Source organism: Helobdella robusta (assembly GCF_000326865.2).
Source record: "Helobdella robusta unplaced genomic scaffold HELROscaffold_5, whole genome shotgun sequence".
NCBI lineage: Eukaryota > Metazoa > Annelida > Clitellata > Rhynchobdellida > Glossiphoniidae > Helobdella > Helobdella robusta.
In genome coordinates, this window is record NW_008705254.1 from 238,935 (window position 1) to 260,390 (window position 21,456).

At 32.3% G+C, this 21,456-nt stretch overlaps 3 protein-coding genes across 3 annotated transcripts; 2 read left to right on the forward strand and 1 right to left on the reverse strand.

The window, feature by feature from the left end:
• Positions 1–3,682: 3,682 nt before the first annotated feature.
• On the forward strand, positions 3,683–4,991 carry HELRODRAFT_135186 (hypothetical protein; the record flags this gene model as incomplete). The annotated part of the gene is made up of 6 exons (XM_009027046.1): positions 3,683–3,751; positions 3,884–3,978; positions 4,102–4,201; positions 4,343–4,470; positions 4,713–4,791; positions 4,878–4,991. Coding segments are annotated over 6 exons (585 nt in total), but the record flags the coding sequence as incomplete, so codon positions are not given.
• A 763-nt stretch (positions 4,992–5,754) lies between these two features.
• On the reverse strand, positions 5,755–6,059 carry HELRODRAFT_67826 (hypothetical protein; the record flags this gene model as incomplete). The annotated part of the gene is made up of 2 exons (XM_009026894.1): positions 5,755–5,886; positions 5,958–6,059. Coding segments are annotated over 2 exons (234 nt in total), but the record flags the coding sequence as incomplete, so codon positions are not given.
• Positions 6,060–14,419: 8,360 nt separating this feature from the next.
• HELRODRAFT_107285 (hypothetical protein) lies at positions 14,420–19,655 on the forward strand (the record flags this gene model as incomplete). The annotated part of the gene is made up of 17 exons (XM_009027047.1): positions 14,420–14,850; positions 15,088–15,136; positions 15,479–15,546; positions 15,688–15,757; positions 15,944–15,987; positions 16,122–16,174; positions 16,483–16,590; positions 16,794–16,902; positions 17,364–17,445; positions 17,677–17,787; positions 17,959–18,032; positions 18,176–18,226; positions 18,369–18,440; positions 18,616–18,645; positions 18,962–19,056; positions 19,191–19,236; positions 19,539–19,655. The coding sequence occupies exons 1-17, from the start codon at positions 14,701–14,703 to the stop codon at positions 19,653–19,655; spliced, it is 1,329 nt and encodes a 442-aa protein (XP_009025295.1). The 5' UTR covers positions 14,420–14,700.
• Positions 19,656–21,456: the final 1,801 nt, after the last annotated feature.

Consider the following 21,456-nt stretch of genomic DNA (forward strand, 5'->3'; position numbering starts at 1 on the left):
CATAGACTCTGAATTTCGAAGTCTCTTGTCAGAGGTAAGCCTTGGCGGCCAGTGGTGAACCGGCAATGGTTTACTATCCGGACGGCAATGGTTTACTATCTGCACGGTAATGATTTACTATGCGGCATGGCCATAGTCTACTACCCGCACGGCTTCCGGACGGCAAATGGTTTACTATCCGCAAGGCAGTAGTCTACTATCCGCACGGCAATGGTTTACTATCCGGTGCCCTGGCTGTCGGTGAACCTCTGTGCAAGGAGGGAGAATGAAGGGGAACTTTCGACTATCGTACCATTAACAATTTATTATAGATTAGTTAAGGTAATTGAATAGGTAGATAGGATTATTTTTATTAAGCAATTTAAGATGCAGGCACCGCTAAGCTTTCTGATGAGAATTTTCTCTTTCTCCATTCCACGGGCTGTGTTTCAACAACAATCTCGAGGAGGACTGGCACCAGTTTGGCACCTGGAGGACAACGCAGGAAACGGAAGGCACTCATCATTTTGCCTTTGTCGAATGGACGACGGTAAGTTTTTTTTACATTTTACTCTCTTTATTATTTTCAAATATTATTTATTTGCCATTATTTCCATTTTATAATTTTTTGCTTCTAAGATTCTAACATTCATATACTACTAAGCTAATAAAAATAACTTGTCTACAGACTGATGAGAGGTGGGCAGTGGTGGGCGTCAGCACGTTTCAGATGGTGGTCTCATGATGATCGTTCCGATAACAACTCGAAGAAAACAACAACGACGATTTTTGAAGTATGGTTTAGTTTCGTTGTTTTTATTTTTTTCATTCATTCATTTTGTCACACAATCTTTCATTCATCCATTAATTGACTTATTCTATTCATTCATTGAATCATAGATTGGTTAATTAATTCATTCAATCACTCAATCATTTGCTCAATCATTTATTCGTTTGTTCTTTCGTTTTAACATTCATTTACTACTAAGCCAATAAAAAAATTTGTCTACAGAATGATCAGAGGTGGGTTGTGGTGGGAGTCAGCACGTTTCATGATGGTAATCTCATGGTAAGATAAGTTGCTTCTTACTTTTTTTCAATGGCCTGTTTTTTATTTTAAAAAATTAACTTTTTCTTTCAATTTTGTTTTTCAGTATCCGCTAAAATTCATTTCCTCGGTGCGTGTCAGATGATGGTCGTTGCAATGGAGGTTCGTCCGTAGTGGGTGAAGAAGTTTCTGGAGGGTACGCGCGCGATTACATACACGCACACATATAAATACAACACACACATACACAACATCCATTCATTCGGTGTCGTTGTTGTTATGTTTCTCTTCAACTTTCTATTTTCTTTACCGGACTTAATTTAATTCATAGGTAAGTTAGGGATTGAGATGAGTTGAACAACTGTAGGTAGGCTAGGGCTTAAAATTAGTTAAAAAGTTTCAAGTAAAATATTAACATTAACATAAATTAAAAGCTTCAAGTAAAATTAAAACGTTAAAAATGCAAAATAAATGAGTTGAGTTATCATTACAGGTAAGCTAGGGCCCTGAGAGTAATTTAATTGTAGGTAGGTGACTGACTACTATTCTTGCGACTTTTTAATATTTTTTTTTGTGGTGTGTTTGTTATCGCTTCTTAGCACCACACAACACCAACAAAACAAACTACAATTTTTTTTGTCGTCGCCTTAAACTTTACCATTTTTGAACAATCTTTTTAATAATGTCTATTTATTTATTTGTAAAATGTTGACTGGTTTCTAGTTTCTTATTTTGGTTATATAATTTTTGGATATTTCCTGATTTACTTTGTATATATGCATGCATGAATAATTTCTGTTTGGTATGTTGATTTAGTCATTATGATATGCTGTGAACTGTCCTTACTAAATATTCATGATTCGTGATAATTATTTTTTATCGATCGATATTTTGTTATATTTGTTCGTTTAAAATCTGAACTTTTTAAAAAATTGACATTTAACAAATTTTAATTTCGTCACTTTTCATCTTTTGATGATGTCAAATAAAACTGTTGTGTTTTTCTTTTCTTACTAAAATCTCGAATACAAACATGTACACATAAAGAGACACAGACACACATACATACATACACGCATACATACATACTGCCATCATATATACGCAGTACAATAAACATTCATGTCATTTCTGTCAATGTATTTTAAGTATGTTATTCTGTTAATCTTGTTAACTATGATGACGATATAATAATAACAACAATATAATAATAATTACAACAACAACGAAATAAAAATAGTTGTTCTCATTATGCATTTCAAAAGCTTGCATTCTTCTTTTAATACAAGCGTTATATATATATATATATATATATATATATATATATATATATATATATATGTGTGTGTGTGTGTGTGTGTGTGTGTGTGAGTTTGTTTGTATGTGTATTGTATATTTTTATCTATTTATTGAAACGTTATTTTTTACGCATACCCCTTGTCTCATTCTCTCTCTCTCTCTCTTTCTTACTTTATATATATATATATATATATATATATATATATATACATATATGACTGGCTGGCTGGCTGGCTGACCGACCGACTGACTGATTGTTTGATTGATTTATCTTATAGTATTGTAATGAGAAAAAATCCGATTAAGCCAACCTACGGCTTCAGTAAGCCACTGTTTTTCACCTGACAAAAGCAATTTTTATATTCAAATTAACAAAAATAATTTAATAATACATAATTCTATTGATCATTATTAAAATTAAATAGAATTACTACAACGTTTTAAGCATATTAAATCAAGTAAATATTTCATTTAGCTTGCTCGTTAAAATCCATGCAATTTCGTAAGCCAACAATCCAAGCATGACAAGTAGCCCGACCGATAGATCGAATTGATCGATTAGTCCTATTATTCTAGTTATGTGGTTTGGAGCAAGGGGAGACATTACTGAAAATAATTAAAAGTTGAAAAAATTGAGGTTCTTTGCATATCTCTGCTTCAACCCATAAGAAGGTGTTGTATGCTGGTAAATAAGCCTCCCCTTGCTTTGCATCCGTTGAGAAATGTTATAGTTCAATTTTTAAAACTAAATAGATCTACCCGCCGGTTATGAAGTAAAAATTTTAAAAAATAAGCGGTTTTTTGAAGAATTTTAATTTTTAAATGTTAATGACCTTAAAATTGAAAAACATGAATGAAAAACGTTTAACGAAGAAAAGAATAATTCATACAACATAATGTTATAGTTCAATTTCTAAAACTAAATAGATGTATCCGCCGATTATGAAGAAAGAATCATGGAATTATATAACTGGAAGCGTCCTACCAGCGTTTTAACATTGAAAATTTTTTTCAACGGCAAGTTACCTCTGGAAGCAAGTTTCTAAAAATTAATAATTTGTTTTAAAAGTGAAACTATCTTTTTAACAGATACGTTTAAAATTTTGTTACACATTTTGTAATGTATCATATTTTTATAACTTTATAGAGGTTTTGTGGTTTTTCTAGTAAAAATTGGTTTAAAATTTTTATTTTTAACTTTTATTATAAGCTTTTATTATTTAGTTTAACCTTTAGTTGTACCGTAGGAGGAACTTATGAGTCTCTTTAAACTGTTGACTATAAATAAATATTGCTGGAAAAACCACTTTGCCGTCTCCGAGATTACCGAATAATTTTAGTTATTTGATCTGAAGAATGGGTTGTGATGGCGGAACGATTCCCAAACGGGGCGAATTAGTGCAGAAGAAAAAGAAGGAAGAAAAAGTTAGTTCTAATTTTATTTAATTTTAAATTTCAAAGACTGAAACAAAGTTAATTTATTTTTAATTTTAATCATAGATTTTTTTCAATTTTTTGCTTTATTATCTTTTTCTTACTTTAATTTTAAACCATTAGATCGAGAAAAAAGACAGCTTGAATACAAAATGGCGTCACTGTGCTATGTCTCAAGAGCCACTACAGAAGCCAATTGTTGCTTGTGAATTAGGCAGGTGCGTGCGTACCCAAGATGATTCTACTTTATTTTTTGTTTTTTTTTTACTGATTTATTATTCTGATAAATTTGATATATAAATGTAGTTTTCTATTTAAATTTATTAATCAAATTCTAACAGACTTTTCAACAAGGAATCCATCATCAAATATTTGATTGACAAGTCATCTGGCCCATCTTCATCTAGAGGCTCCACTTTTAGTTACATCAGGAATCTTAAGGTGCCAAATATAAAATTGTTTATATTAGAATTAGATATTTTTTAAATAGATTAATTATTAATTAGATAATTAATATACATGTTTCTTTTATTTTCATTTGAATTTTAATTTCATTTTAAATTAATTTCTAAAATTCAAAAGGATTTAAAAGAATTAAAACTCATGAAAAATCCAGCTCACAAAGATGAGGTAGATAAAATCGGCCAGGGTTCAAAGGTTGCTGAATATTTTTGCCCTATCTCTGGTCTCGAGATGTCTGGAAACTATAAGTTAGTGTTGTTACTCTTTTTTGTTGTGGTAATTTTTCTTATTCCTATATACAAATTATAAATTTTAGTATTGTTGACCAAACATACCTAAAAAAATCTATAGAATCCTGTCATTGTTATTATTTTTTTTTCAAATTTTTTTAAAATAACCAATTTATTTTATTAGTTATTAGATAGCAAGTATAAAGTAATATTTTTAAATAATAAAATATTTGCTATAATTCTATCTTCATCATCGCCAGGTTTCAGTACTTGTGGTCGTGTGGATGTGTCTTCTCTGAGAGAGCCCTGAAAGAAATCAGAGACGGCATATGCCTCCAGGTAATTATTATTATTTATATTATTAATTTTATGAATAAGATATAATTATTTTTAATATTATTTATTTGTTATTTTTTACTCGACAGTGCAATGCAGCTTACACAGTTGATGACGTCATTACTCTGAATGGGTCAATTGAAGAGACGGAGGAACTGGAGAAAAGAATGAATGAAAGAAGGATGAAGAATAAAAGAAAGAAACAAGCAGTTTCGTCTACAGCTGCTGCAACTGCTTCAACTTCAGCTGCTTCATCAACAGCTACTGTTGGTAATAATGAAGATGAACCGAGTTGCAAGCTATCAAAATTGGATACAGCCACTTCACCTCTTGACAATAATGGAAATGCTAACGTTGAAGATAATAATACAAAGTTGAAATCATCAACATCGTCAGCAACTACAAAATCGAATGGCGACACAAAGAGCAACTATAAAAATGCCAAATCATCATCATCAAAGCCATCATCATCATCAATAACAACAACGTCATCATCATCAAAACCGTCATCATCATCAAAACTATCATCATCATCAAAGCCATCATCATCAGGTAGCATTCAGAACGATCCAACGGCCAGTGAGACCTTCAAATCATTATTCAACACCCACCAATCAGCCAAGAATAAGCCCAAACCTCATTGGGTGTCCTGTAATCCACTTTATTATTAATTACCTTATGATGCCAGTGACCCGTTTTTGTCACTAATTAGGTCGAGTTATTGGGTCAAATTTTTGTTTTAATTGATTTGAAGGACTGAGATGTTTTTCTTTTAATTTTAAAATTTGAAATTTTAAGTTTCATAGGTGCAATTAAACAAAACAATTTGAATAAAAAGACTTTGTAATCCTAATCTTTTTCTGTCGTTTTATGTGCTATTGTTTATTCAGTCAATCATTTGATTTGTCATACCATCATTCACTAATTCACTTATTCATCCATTCGTTCACTCCTTCCTTCGTGCATTCATTCACTGGCTGCAATTTGCATCCATCTATCTTTCTTATTGACGAATGATGATTTGATGATGCTGACCGCCATTTTGTGACTGACTCCCTTCAAAGATCTGCCATCTATCGACAGCAATTTCATTCCGGCCTGAAAATTATAGATGGTTAATTACTTATGGTAGTGTTTGCTATGCTACTGAATCATAATAACTGACCCACCTTCAGCTGACCTTCGCTCGCTGCCGCACTATTGGCTGAAATTTTGTCAACGATGATGTGCGGATGTGCCTTGCATTCTGCACCGCCTGATATGCTCAGCCCTGGAATTATTATTTATATTATATTATAATTATATCATTATTATAAATTTTTATTTATTGGTAGTTATTATTGATTAAGCATGTTTTTATTTAAATGGATCGTGATGTTTTTTCATTGAATCAGTTCGTACCTGATGCTTTGAAGTTTTTATCCAACGTTACTTTGAGCGTTTTAGCGGCAGTTGATTCATTTCTTTCGACATCTTCATTAGCGTTGATAGTTTTATATCTATTTTGCTCTTCTAAACTTTTTTGTCTTTCACTGAATGTTCTTTGAAGTGCAACCGGTTTGTGAGTCGGTAAGTTACTTGGAGTTCCGTCCTTGCTTCGATCGATTCCATCCGCCCCTTCCCATCTCGTCGCCGTCTTCTTTCTTTCTACGACTTGCGGAATTAATTGTGAATTTTTTGATTTCATTGACTCATTTGTTGCCATCGACGAAACACCCGAATCGGTAGTTGAATCGATAATATCCGTCGGTATATTAACTATTTCACTCTTGTAATTTGCATCGTTAGATATTTTTAGCAGCGATTCAGACGAGTTGCACGGGCGATATTTCTGCGAATTCGACCAATTCCAACTATCGCTTTTGCTGCCCCACGCATTCGACGAGAGAGATTCATTTGTGTAATTAATCATCGCTTCACCTGTATTACTTTTAGGAACACCTGTATTATTATCATCAATTACCTTCTTCACACCTGTCTCATTATGATCTTTAGGTAATGCATATTTCGTGTCTAACTCGTCCGAGGTGCGTTTGAATGATGACAGTACGATTCCATCGTCGTTATTATCGTTAATCGTCGATTTTCCGGTTACTGCTTCACCGTTGTCGGTATTCATCGGTTTTTCGGTTGTTACTTCACTATTTTGTTGGTTAAGTGGAGGCCAGATTAGTTTTTCTCGAGAGAGTTTTTTCACCATTCGTAAGCTGTCTCTGCTCGAATCATCGCTTGTCGTGTTTTTGATGTTCATGTTAATGCTGTTTTTGATACTGTTTTTCCTGTTGTTAATGCTGTTGTTAATGCTGTTGTTAGCTTCGGTGTTTTTGTTGATGCTGTTGTACTTTTTGCTGACGTTGACATTAAAATTTTCAACCTTCTGTGACGGTTTGTTATCTTCTGTTTGTTTTCGACGACTTGACCTTTCAAAACCTGCAGGACCAGCAACGACTACATCCTGCATTTGATCTGATGACGTGCTGCTAACAAAATCGTAGTGTCCAGAGATTGCCGTGACTCCACTTTCAATGGAGGAGATGTCGGAGGAACTTTTTCTGGAAGTTGTTGTTCCAAATTCGGTCTGCAATGAATGTGACGTGCTTTTTTTAGTGTTGTTTGTCGTTGTAGTTTTGTTGTTGGGTGTAATTTTGTTGTTGGATATAGTTGGTTGTTGCTGGTGCTGTTTCTTTTGCTGTTGTGGAGGTTGTTGTGTAGTGTTTTTGGGAGGCTGTTGTTTTTGAGAAGACAAATTGTACATCGAAAAATTAAACTTTGGTAATTGTGATGAGTTTTTATTTTCATCATTTGTCAATGACTTTCCAGTTGTTTCGAATGGAGATGGTATTCTGTTATAAAGTAATAAATTAACTCCATCATCATTTATCCGTAACTCATCGTCGTCATCCTCTTCCATATCTTCGTTCGTATCTCTATCAACTCTTTTCAAATCTTCGTAGGGATTGATATCGTACGAGGTTATATTGTTGTTATTTTTGTTTGACGGTTTGTAAGTATTCGGATCGTATTCGTCATCGTCGACTGCCGTGACATCATCGTTCGAATATTTCTCAGAATTTTTCCATAACCTTCCAACTCTTTTTTTGTAGTTTTTATCAACGGATGCAAAGGAAGAAGGAATTGAATCACTTGATTTGATGCTTTGATAATTCAGCTGGAAATTCCCAGCTATACTTTCGTTTTGCACGAATTCACGATTTTCCTGTTTAGTAGTCCCATAATCATTTTTCATTAGCGGATTTTCTTTGAATATGATTGGCGGAGACAGCAAAGGAATCGCAGCTGTAGTTGTGTTGTTGCGGAATGTTCTCGGCGGTTTCATCGGTGCTTTTTTTACCGAGTTCTGTCGAAATAACGACGGAATCGGTGGCCGACGGATCGAATTTTCTCTTCTGGCAAATAAAACTTCTTTTGAGGAAAGAGATGGGTATAGAGAATCCGGAATTATGGATGAATCCGAGTCTAAGTCGGTACTGACAATTTGACGGTTACGAATATCATTCGCAGGCGATTTAGTCGGATTATTCGTTAATTTATTTCTTGGTTTTTTCATTTGTCGTTCCTCTAAATAATTCAGATAGTCTGTGCTAAACTTGTCATCAGGGTGAAGATAACTCGTCCGATTAATTTCTTGGGTCTGTTGCGAATTGCCGTAATAGAAATAGTTTTGCATATCATCAGTCGAGTATGTAAAATCGTTAGGTAAAGTTCTATTAAAAGCCGTGAAATCATCATCTAAAGTTAAATTAGGCAGAGATTTGTTGTAGTTTTTCTTGTAGTAATAGTACGGTCGTTGTTTGATTTGATTGTCAGTGTTGTTGAGTGCGTTTTGGTGGCGGGTTGCTTTCGACGAGAAGATGGGTGAGGTGTTTGTTGATGTATCTTTGTGGAGTTTGAGTAGTTGGTGTGGTGGGGGAGGTTGAAGATGAGGATTTTGTAGTTGGATTTGTGCGGTGGAATACTGCGGAGGACTACTGTTGGCAGCAGCATTGTTGCTTTCGACGTTGTTCGTTGGGTACTGTTTTTTGAAGGAGTCGGGCACTGAAACTTGTTGAAGATTTTGTTGAAGATTTTGTTGCTGCTGTTGCTGCTGTAAATGTTGTTGATGATGGGGTACGATCGAATGTTGATTCAAATACAAATGATCTAACGGTATCTGGATGTATATTTGTTGGGGTAGTTGTGATAACGTCTGCTGAGGTAACGAATGTGTGGTCGGTGAAGATTCGAGTTTTTGAGTTCGTGGTTGTGGCGGTTGAGGTTGTTGTGGCGGTTGAAGTTGTGGCGGTTGATGTTGTGGCGGTTGCTGTTGTTTCTGAGACTTGTTTTTATGATACAACAAAGTTGGAGATGGCATTTGTGGAATGCATTCTTCAATGTTGCTCAATCGAAAATTAACTTTTTCAACGTCATTCACTTGTTCATTCTGTTGTTGTTGCTGCTGCTGCTGATGTTGTTGCTGCTGCTGATGTTGTTGCTGCTGCTGATGTTGTTGCTGCTGATGATGTTGTTGTGATAGCTGACGATTTTTCTCCATAGAATTGAAACTAACGTATGTTCGAATGGTCGGTATCGTAGCATCCCTTCTCGTGAAAAGTGGAGAAGGTACAAACCGCTGCCCGGTTACCGACAAGTTTTGCATCGACTGACTTCGCCCATCATTTGAGGCTAAATAGGGATGTGTTGCTGCAGCAAAGTAGGGATGAGCCGTCGAAGGGTGGTACTGATGTCCGGATTTTATATCCTCCACGTGGATGGTCGGTCGATCAGTTAGATTGATCACGGCTGTGATATTGGAAAGATCAACAACAACATTATATTCTATAGTTTGCTAGAATTAATTTGAAAGATGTTTATATTGATATTAATTACTTTTGGTCCTTCTTAGCGGGGATGGTTCCTCCTCTCTCAGATCCGCCATTGTCGAAGAGCGAAATAAGTTTCTTATCGAAGGATTTCTCGTACCTTTTGACATCCCTAAACAAAATCATTCAACGAAATAAATTAGATATTTAGGTATAAATTATTATTTATAATCTTTTCAAATTACCCGAAGTTTCATTGTTGATGTCATAAGATCCTGACTTCAAAAATCCCAGATTATTTTTAACCCAATGGGAAATCCCAGACGGCTTCGATAGGTAAGCTGATGGATTTTGTAACAGTTTTTGATTTATTAAACGAGAATTATTATTCCTTTGATCAGATATGATCGATGTATTGCTATTCATTATCGGTTTTCGTCGAATAAAATCGATTCCTTGACTTGGTTTTAACGAATTCTTCTGATAACCATTGTAGTACATTTCAATTTTCGGCACATCTCTTAAATCCATTGCTGACTTCGATCTTGTTTGATAGCGTGATTGCTGCTGATTCGAGTTTTCCATCAACTCGGCTCCAAAATTTTCGTCAGAGAATTCGCGAATTCGCGAGTTTGCGCGACTTTGCTGCAACGGCAATTCGACCATTCTTAAGACGTGCAGACGTAAGTTGAGGCAGCTGCTGACGAGTTTGACGACTTGCGACAGTGTGGCCTGCTGCACGGATTTGTCGTTTATATCAATCAGGCAGTCCCCAGGCATTAAACCCGCTCTGTCTACATGATGATGGTGATAGTTGTGATAATGACGATGGTGAAAAACATCATCAACATCTGTGACGGGGCAACCATACGCACACCAACATCCACAACACACACACACACACACAAACACACACACACACATACACACACAAACACACACACACACACCACACACACAACTATACACACACACACGTATATAATTCATAATTTATATAATTCATAAATAACGATTTTTTGAAACCTGAAATGGAGCCTTTCATGACGTCACAAACATAGACGGATTTATTATTCTCCGAACCCCCCCATAACTTGAAACCTAAAGGTTCTTCAACGCTGCCTCTTGCCATGTTAACTAATCTGGCGGTGACGTGAGTATTACTTTTGATGTTGTCTTTGATGATCAGGTTGTTTGTGATGTTGTTGTTGTTGACATCACTGTTGTTGTTGTTGTTGTTGACGCCATTGATGCTGCTGCTGCTATTATAAACAGGCGTTTTGGCCAGTAGATTGACAAACCTCCCACCGACACCAGAAAACGGTAACTTACGGTCAAAAGTCTCAAGATGGCGATTATCAACAAAGTATCTGACGTCATCGACAAGCTCCATTTTGATTGGACTGTCGAGAATTTGGCTCATCCAATCAATTAATTGATCGAGATTGTTATTTTGTCTGTAGTTGGTAAGAGCGGTGTAGAGGTAAGATCGTTCTTGAGGGTTCAAGAGAAGTGTGCATCGTCTGTTGAAATTCGTTATGAATTGAGATTCAGCTGCTGTTGTTGTTGATTCTGGAAATTTTGTTGTTGTTGTTTTAGGTTGTGGGGCTGATGACGTGGTTGTTTGTGGTTTTTGTAGCTGTGGTAGTAATGGTGGCGCTTGTGGTGGCGCTTGTGGTGGCGCTTGTGGTGGCGCTTGTGGCGTTGCTTGCTGCTGAGGTGTTGTGCTGGAATGGGGAGTTGTTGAAGTTGAGATAATGTTTGATGATGTTTTGTCGATGTTTGAGTTATTTACGTTGTTGTTGTTTTTGTTGTTGATGTCATTGTTTGCATTGTTGGTGTTTGGTGTTTTTTCAATAGCAGCAATGATTTGGTGCTGGTATTTTGTTGGGATAATTATTTTATCAGTGGAATTTGATTGTTGTGTTTGTTGTTGTTGTTGATGATGATGATGTTGTTGTTGTTGAAGTTGTTGACGATCTGACAAAAAAATTTCAGTTGGCGGTTTCAATATGGGGGATATCTGCGCTCTTGATGAAGATGGCGAAAGTTGTTGGTGTTGGGAGAAATTAATTTTGCTGTTGATGTTGTTGTCCGTTTTGTTGAAGTTGTTGTTGCTGTTGATGAAGAGACTGTCCGGAGCAACAACGCTGGCGTAATTATAACGCCTACCGTAGTTTAATGTGTGGTTAATGTTCGCTCGTGTCGCTCGTTGTCGCTGCTGATGCTTCAATTGTCTGACATTGTTGTTGTTGCTGCTGTTGTTTGGACTAGTCCTGATGTTGTTGTTGTTGTTGTGGGGATAGAAGGTTTCGTTATTAGATCGACCTTTTTTCAGGCCTCTTATCAGTCCGGTCATCATTTTGTTATTGTTGTCGATGGTCCAGTTGCTGTTGATGTGGATGTTGTTGTAGTTTTTAATAATGATGACAACATGAGTGACGATGACGTCACAGGGAAGTCACGTGAGTCTACCAACCATCGCAACAAAACAAAACAAAAACAAAAATTTTAACATAATTCAAATGCCTGTTGCAAAAATTGAACGAACAAACAAATGAACGACATACATTCAAAATAAAACATATAACAATAATAATAATAATAATAATAATAATAATAATAATAATAATGATATTGTGTAAAATGAAGATAAATAATAAAAATAATAATAGAATTAATATCCACGAGAAAAAATAAGCAGGCTTACTTTGTTAATTTGTAACAGAAATTTCATTACACAAAAGATAATAATGGTACGTACAAAAGTATTTTACAAAAATTAAAATTATATATATATATATATATATATATATATATATATATATATATATGTGTGTGTGTGTGTGTGTGTACGTGTTTGTGTGTGTGTGTACGTACGTATGTATGTATGTATGTACATGATATGTGTATGCTCATTTATTAATACTCACATCTGTTATCATAACGTAAAATCAATAATCCAGCAATGAAATGTGTTGCTGTCTTTTCCATGCTACTATAACTATAGTATACATCGTGCTATATTTTACTTATATCATATGTATAATAATGAAAATTATAATATTAATAATAAAAAGAATGATAATAATAATAAAAATAATAATAAATTATGACGTCATCAACGATGATGAGGATGATTGTGATCTCAGTTATTTTAAAACGCCCACGTATATATGTGTTTATGTTCTATTAATTTAATTAATTGGTCAATGGAATTATGGTGACCAGCCATTAAGATGATGAAGATGGTGACGACGAGTATGATGGCGACAACGACTATGATGGTGACGACGACTACGATGATGAAACGCCGCATTTTTACATTTCTTCTAAACAGGTGCCGCTTAGCACGCTCTGCGTATTATTATAGTAGTAAAGGTAGCAGCAGTAGTAGTAGTAGTAGTGGTAGTAGAAGTAGCAGTAGTAGTATAGTAATAGTAGTGGTTTTAACAGTTGTAGGAGTAGCAGTAATTGAAGCGACAGCAGTAGCAGCAAAAGTAGTAGTAGTAATTGTTGCTGTACCATTACTTTGTTAACAGCCAAGAAGTGTTTTGTATTGGAGAAAATAAAGAGTTTCTTGACGTTTTGTTGACGAAACATTTACTGATTCAGACAAAAGCAAGTTTTTAGTTTTATGGTTGTTTTTAATAAATGGTATCAACAAGATTTTTCAATCTTCAACGCTAACACACAAACAATCAAATATAAATTACTACTCGAGTATGATCTTAAATAAAATGTAGCTCCTTTCCGTTACGATCATTATTTAAAATTATTTTGCTCTACGTATAAAGAATGCAATATTCTAAATATATGATTCTTTAAAATAAGAATAAAATAAATTAAAAATTTTTAAAGATGTAAAATGAGTGAATTGTCCATATTTAAATTTCTTGCAGCTCTATCAAGGCTGGATGGCAATCCTTTAAATTTTAAATCTGTTAAGGAAATTTGCACTATGGAAATACAACACTTTCTTGACAATGATAATAATGAAAGCTTTTAAAATGACACCAACAACGTTATCAATATTACTCAATTAAAAAGCAAACATAACATACTTACAGAGGCACACCTCACTCTCTCTCTCACACACACACACACACACACGCACGCACACACAGACATACACACACAGACATACACACACATACACTTGCTTTCAAATTTTACAAAATTTTCATGGTGATGAGAACATTAAAATAAATCAATGATAAGCGTGTTATTCCTTTTTTCAAAAACTCTTAACTTGCAGTTAACCGCGGCCAGCAATTTGGATGGGTGACCCCAAAAAAGTTATCATTCAATCTGATGGCGATGGGGACTTATAATTGTCGTGAAATTAATGCAGTGACCGGATTCAAATATGACAAAATGTAAAATTCATGAATGAATAAATGAACGAATGAATGAATGTACGAACGAAAAACGAACTATTATCATTAAACAAAAGTTTGGATTATGTGCGTTGTTATAGAAACAAAAAAAAGAGTAAAAAAGTAAATTTAAATAATAAATAAACCATTGAGTTTATGTCCATGAAATTCTTAATTAAACTTTAAAAATTTTAAGTGAGAAAAAAACAAAATTAAAAATAAAATAAAACATCTAAACTATTTTTAATACAAAAAATATTTTTTTTGATAAAAAAACTAAAATTTTCATCATTTTTAACAACATTTTCTTTAAGAAAAAAATTCAATGCATTTTACGGTAGACAAAAAAGTCCTAAAAATTGCCTTTTTTAGCAATTTATTTGAAAAGTTGTCTATGCGAATATTAATTTTTAAACAGTTTTCAAAGTTAAACTTCCACGTAAATTAGTCGGCCTGTCTCTTAATTATTTTCTCCACAAAAAACCATTTTCAATAAAAATTATTAAAATGTTTGATGAGAAAAATAAAATATAATTGATATTTTTATAAAAAATTGAAGTATTCATTTCTATTTTCGACTTTTTCGGGTCTCCGTAAGTTCAGTTCAGCCAGCTTCACTAGACTAGACTAGAGACCAGAAATAGAAATAAATAAGTAAAAGGCTAAAAAACATTAAAAAATTTCGTTTCGTAAATGAATAATGAATAAAGAAAATGGAGAATATTCTGCCTTTGACAATTAAAATTATGCATTCCTCTCATAACATGAAAAAGCAGGAGCCCACTCCTGGAGCGAGTTCAAGTCCCCAGTTCACAGAATGGAAAATTAGTGATTTTGAGGAACTTACCTTTGAAAGCTGTTTGGTTAGTGTTTTAAGTATGATAAAATTAATAAATATTGTATGGTATATTTTTTAATAGTGTACAACATTCTCGCTTTAGATTAAAAAAAATTAAAATAGAAGATGTTTTATTTACTATCACCTAACTAAATGTTAATAAACCGAATAAAAATAATAAATAATGTTAAATAATAATAATAAATAATGTTAAATAAATAAATACATTATGATAATAATTTTATTTATAAATTATTTACAGAATAGAATAAGAACTGTACTTGGAAACAATAATGCAACTGCTTTTGACTGTGAGTCAGACTTTAATTAATTAATCATTCATTCATATTTATTTACATAGTTAATTTTATAATTATCTGTAATTACATTAACAATTCATTTTTAATCACTTTAATTAATTAATTAGATTACTTTATAGCTGAACTTATATATACATAATAATCATAAGGTTTGTATTTGAAGCACTGTGGCAATTTATTATATGTTGTATATATATATTCCCATTAGAATGAACACCATCTTCACAATAGTATCTGTGTGTGCGCGCGTGTGCGTGCGCGTACTTCCTAACAATTTTGATACTGTTATCATCACCATCAACATCGTCATCATCATCATCATTGTAATTCCAGATCACGATGAAGACGATGATCTCATAACAGTCAGAGGTGATGATGAACTATTGGCAATGCTATCCGGTGTAAGTTATTATTATTATTATTATTAACATCATCATTATCACTATCAATCATTATTTGCAATTGTTAACATAATTATAAACATAATTATTATTAATTATATTTGTTGTACTACTGCTATTATTAACAATTTTATATTCTAGTACTGTTGCATGCTGATGAGCAGATATGATGGAGATGGCAGAAGATTCCCACTCACCTTATACCCTAAAAGTTATTAGAAAAATGGATGAATGGGTAGATGAATGAATGATTGAATGAATGGATGAAGGAATGAATTAACGAATGATTTTATAAACAAATTAATTTTTAATGAATGAATGAATTGGCTAATGGATTGAAAAATGAATAAATAAAATCTTAAAACATTGACTATTATACACACACACACCCACACAGTATGCAAACAAGCCGTCAAGAAAGCCAAACTAGCCAAATTAAAAGTCAGCCTTATGAATGATTAATTAGTTAGCTGACTAATAGTGTAAAATAAATAATTTAACTAACTAATTTCATGAATTTTAATTAGTTAATTATAACGCATACCAATTAATAAATTATGCTAATGATGATGCAGGTAGACCTCAAAGATGATGAGATTGATGAGCCAATGGAAATTGAAGGCAGCAAGTTAGCTAGGACAATAATAATTATATTACTACTACTACTAATAATAATAATAGTAATAATAAACTAATAAACTATAAAAACCCGACACAATGGTGTAATGGTCATGCTGCTTTGAATGTAGAGATCCTATAACTGATCTAAGCTAACTAATTAATCATTAATAAGGCTATATATATATTTATATATATACATATATATGTATATTTTTTGGTTCAGACTGCCGTGTATACATATATACATACAATATATATGTCGTATATATATATATATATATACATACAAATACAAATGATATTATTGTAATAAAGAAAAAAGTCCGGAAACATAGAAGAGATATTGGCAAGTGGTAAAGTTCGCGATAGTGACTTCGACTTCATCACTATACTTGGCTCTGGGAGTTGTGGCGCTGTTTACAAGTTAGTGGTAGTAACGACCACAACAATAATAATAATAATAACATTAACAATAAGGATGATAATAACAGTAATTACTATCATTAACGAATGACAAACGTCACTGTTACTTTTTTACAAAACAGTAGCGCTAGTAGTCCAGATAATGTTATAACTTTAATGCAATAAAAGTGTTGTAATTATTATTATTGTGGTTATCTTAACAGGGCTAAGCATAAAACAACGGGAGAGCTAGCAGCAGTTAAGGTCATACCACTAGATATTTCAAGGGAGGTTCAACATCAAATAATATCAGAACTTGATATCTTGCATCAGGTTATTCCTACTAGATTTATTCATTGTTATTATTAATTATAATGATAATTATTTAAATGGTGTTAATTATGTGAACAGTTTAAAAATGTAATCTTGTGTACGCTTTTAAACGTTTTAATGTTTTAATTCACACTTTTGAAATGTCGTCTGTAAAGTTTTATAACTCTTTATTTATAGTCTGTCAAGCAGTGTAGTATCGTCAGCTCGTGCTATTTATTATTGTGACAGAAACATTCTGTGAAACAAATTCTACCCTACGCTATCTTGGAATGACAAATTATGATGACTTATCAATCAATCAATCAATCAATTAATCGATCAATCAATCAATCAATCAATCAACTAATCAATCGATTTATTTAATTCTTTCGTCATAAAACTCTTAACTGTCTTGAATTGTTTGGATTTTATTCGATGTTGGAGTTGTGAAAGTTCACATTGCAGTTCTTTCTTCCATTTAGTGCAAATCCCCCGTCATCATCTCATTCTTCGGAGCCCATTTCAACGATAACAAAATATCCATGTACACGGAATATATGGATGGTCGGTTGGTTGGTCGGTCGGTTGGTTGGCTTGTTTTGCGACTGGTTGATTGATTGATTGATAATGTGATATATATACATATATATATGAAATTGATTGATTGAATGAATGATTGAATGAATGAATGAATGAATGTTAGATTGATTGAATAAATGTTGATTGAATAAATGAATGACCGAACCTTTTTCTAAATGACCAGCAGCCAAAGAAATTAATAACACCACACGACAGGTGGCTCGTTAGACATGTACATGCACATTCCTGAATCTATTCTCGGACCTATTTCCGTTTCGGTTGTTACTGGTTTGCAGTATCTTTGGAGCCTAAAGATACTGCATAGAGGTTAGGAGAAAGTAAACTCCAGTGATAGCATAAGTATCATTACGACCAAAATGATAACAATAATGATATCAGTATCATTAGTTATCACAATTATAATAATAATTATCATTATATCAATAATAATTAACAATAATTTAATAATAATTAATGATAATTTGAATAAAATTACAGATGTCAAACCTTCGAATATTCTCGTCAACACGGCCGGCAGTGTTAAACTCTGTGACTTCGGCATCAGCGTTCAGGTTTCCATCTCTCAAATATTATCATTCAGTACTTTTTTCCATATGTAAGCATTTAATAACACAGCTATCGTTATTATTATTGTTATTATTATCATTGTTACTATTATTATTGTTATTATTAATATTACGTTCTTTCCTTGCAGTTGATTGACTCGATAGCCAAGTCTTTCATAGGGACAAACGCATACATGGCTGTAGGTAGCATCATCATCATTTTCTTCATCATCATCTTCTTCATCATCATTATCAATATCATGATTAATATCATCACCATCATCATCATTATCACTACCACCAGCATAATCATCATCACTACCATCATCATCATCACGACAGCCCGAACGAATACAAGGCCACGATTATAGTATACATTCTGAAGTCTGGAGCGTTGGGGTGTCTTTATTCGAGGTTCAGGCAGTCTTCATGATGATGATGCTGATTGTGGTGGTGATGATGCTGATTGTGATAATGATGCTGACTGTGGTGATGATTGTGATGATGATGATAACGATAATAATAATAATGTATAATAATAATTATTATTATCAATTTTTCTTCCTCCACGTTCTTATAAACCGTCTAGTTGTCATCTGGTCATTTTCCATATAAAAATGTAAGTTGTGACGATGACGACGATGTTATTAAAAATTATAACCATAATTATAACTATAATTATTATGCTTATAATATTGCCACGACTTATTGATAAAAATACGAATTTTCTTTCAAAAACAGACAAGATATACTTGCTCCGAGGTGAGAAACAAAAAAAACGTACACACACATGCACACAAAGTGTAAATCCATTCGTTCGTTACTTGATGTTTGACTGTTCATACATACAAACATACATACATACACACATATACGCACACATACATTCACGCACACACATACGTTTACACATACATGCATGCATACGCACACAGAGTTTAAACTTATGGCGATCCATTGTTGATGACGACCCACCTCAGTTGGATAAGAGTTCATTTTCCGAGCAGTTCGTGGATTTCGTTTCGAAATGGTTATCTGAATGAATGAATGAATGAATGAACGAACGAATGAACGAACTGGTGATTGAATGATTGACATGATATTGGTGTGAATGAATGAACGAATGAAAGAATTAATGACAATGTCTTACATCAAACTTTACAGCATGCAAAAGGTTCCCCTGATGAGGCCGGCACCTGAAAGTTTAATGGTTTCAATTGAGTTTTTTTGTTCAATCAAATTTCACTTTTAATCATTTTTATTACTCTGTATTCATTTTTTCATTGATTCTTTCAATCTATCAACAATCCAATCATTCATTTGTCCATTAATTAATTAACCAATCAATCAATCAAATCAGCTATACATTCATATCGCTTTACCTATGCATTGATATATCTATCTACTTTTTCATTCGTTCATCGATTTACTCCTTCATTCATTCACACTTTTCACATACACATTAATTAATTCATTTATTAATTAATTAATTCATTCATTCATTCACTTCAGCAACACCCTTTCATCCAAATGTACGTAAACACCAGTCCAAGCCTGGTGGCCGAGTGGGTTGTGGAACAACAGAGGCTTATAAAACTACAACAACAACACAAACAACAACAACAATAGTATTACTAATAAATATTATTATTGTTGTTGTCGCTGTTATTGTTGTTTTATTTATTTATAAAAATATTTTGTTATACACCTTTCGTAAAATTGTAATCAAAATTAATTTAAAGCTTCATATGTACAACATAACATGTGTACATACATATATAAATACAAACATACATACATACATAAACACATACAAGTTCAGATATACATACATTACATTCTGTACATAATTGCATGCTTTATATACATAATATAAATAAATATATATTTATTTATATAGCGCCTTATACTTATGACTTTACATTTTGCTGTATTAGTATGTTTTATGTGCAAGTCTTTGTATGAATGTGTAGGAGTTTATACATACATACACACATGTATATATATATATATATATATATTACAATATATATATATATATATATATATATTACAATATATAAATATATATATAAGCTTGTTTACAATATATATATTTATTCAACTCTTTAATTTGTATACATATTGCCTTATCGATAATATTAATATTCTTATTGTTATTTTTCTTATTGCTATTGCTGTTATTACGTTATTGTTATTGTTGATGTGTTTGAGTAATTTGACAGCAATTAGTTCGGCGAGCATCAGCTCCCCATAGGCCAAGCTATAATGGCCTGTTTGTTGGAAACTAATTTTCGTGATTTTAATTCATCCATTTCGTTCTTTCATTCGTTCGTTCATTTGTTCAAACATCCGTTTGTGAGTTCATTCGTTCTTTCTTCCTTTCGTACATTCACTCAATTGTTAATTCACTCACTCGTTCATTCACTCACACACATCCATTTAACAGTTCGTGCTATCAATTTTCGTCAGTTCGTACAGTTTATTTCATTCATTTATTCATTCATTCACCCATTCATTAATTCATTGGCTCATTTCACACTATTAAATTTAAGATACATTAATTTTTACATTACAAAAAGTCAATAAAATAAAATGTAATAATAACAATTTTGAGAATTTTTATTATAATTATGATTAGTTGAAATTATAATAATAATAATTTATTATTATTATTATTTTATTACAAATGATAATTTAATTTAAATAATTTTATTATTAATTCCCCCATCCGATTGCATCACAAACTGATTGAAAAGAACTACTGTTTGTAAACAACAACAAACAAACAAACAAACAAAATAATAATAACAATAATAATATAGCGAATATTACAAATAATAATAATAATACCATCCAATCCATTTTATGTTAGCCTTTGCATTAGTAAATATTTTTACATAGACAAATTTCCAGATACACATTTATGGATTTATATATATATATTCATATATATATATATATAATAAAGTAATATATATATATATTATTTATATATTATATTATTATATAAATATATATATATATATATATATATAACGTAATTACGTATGGAATGATTAAAATGGTTTATTGTTACATACAAGATATATATATATATACTGATATATTTAAACGAATAATAATAATAATAACTATGATAATAATAATAATAAAATGATAATTGTTGGTAGTTGGGGAATGTGACATCGTCATCAGCTTCATCATCACCGAAGTTTCAATCAATAGACTAGTGAATTAGTGAGCCGGATAGCAGGTAAATTTATTATTACAACAACTATAATAATATTTTTATTATAACAAATAATTAACATAAATATAATTATAACAATAATATTATTAGTAATAAGTATAAAGATGGTAATTGTATCTGCGTCTAATTTATCCTAAATACATTTCAACATAATCGCAATGATAGTAATGATATCAA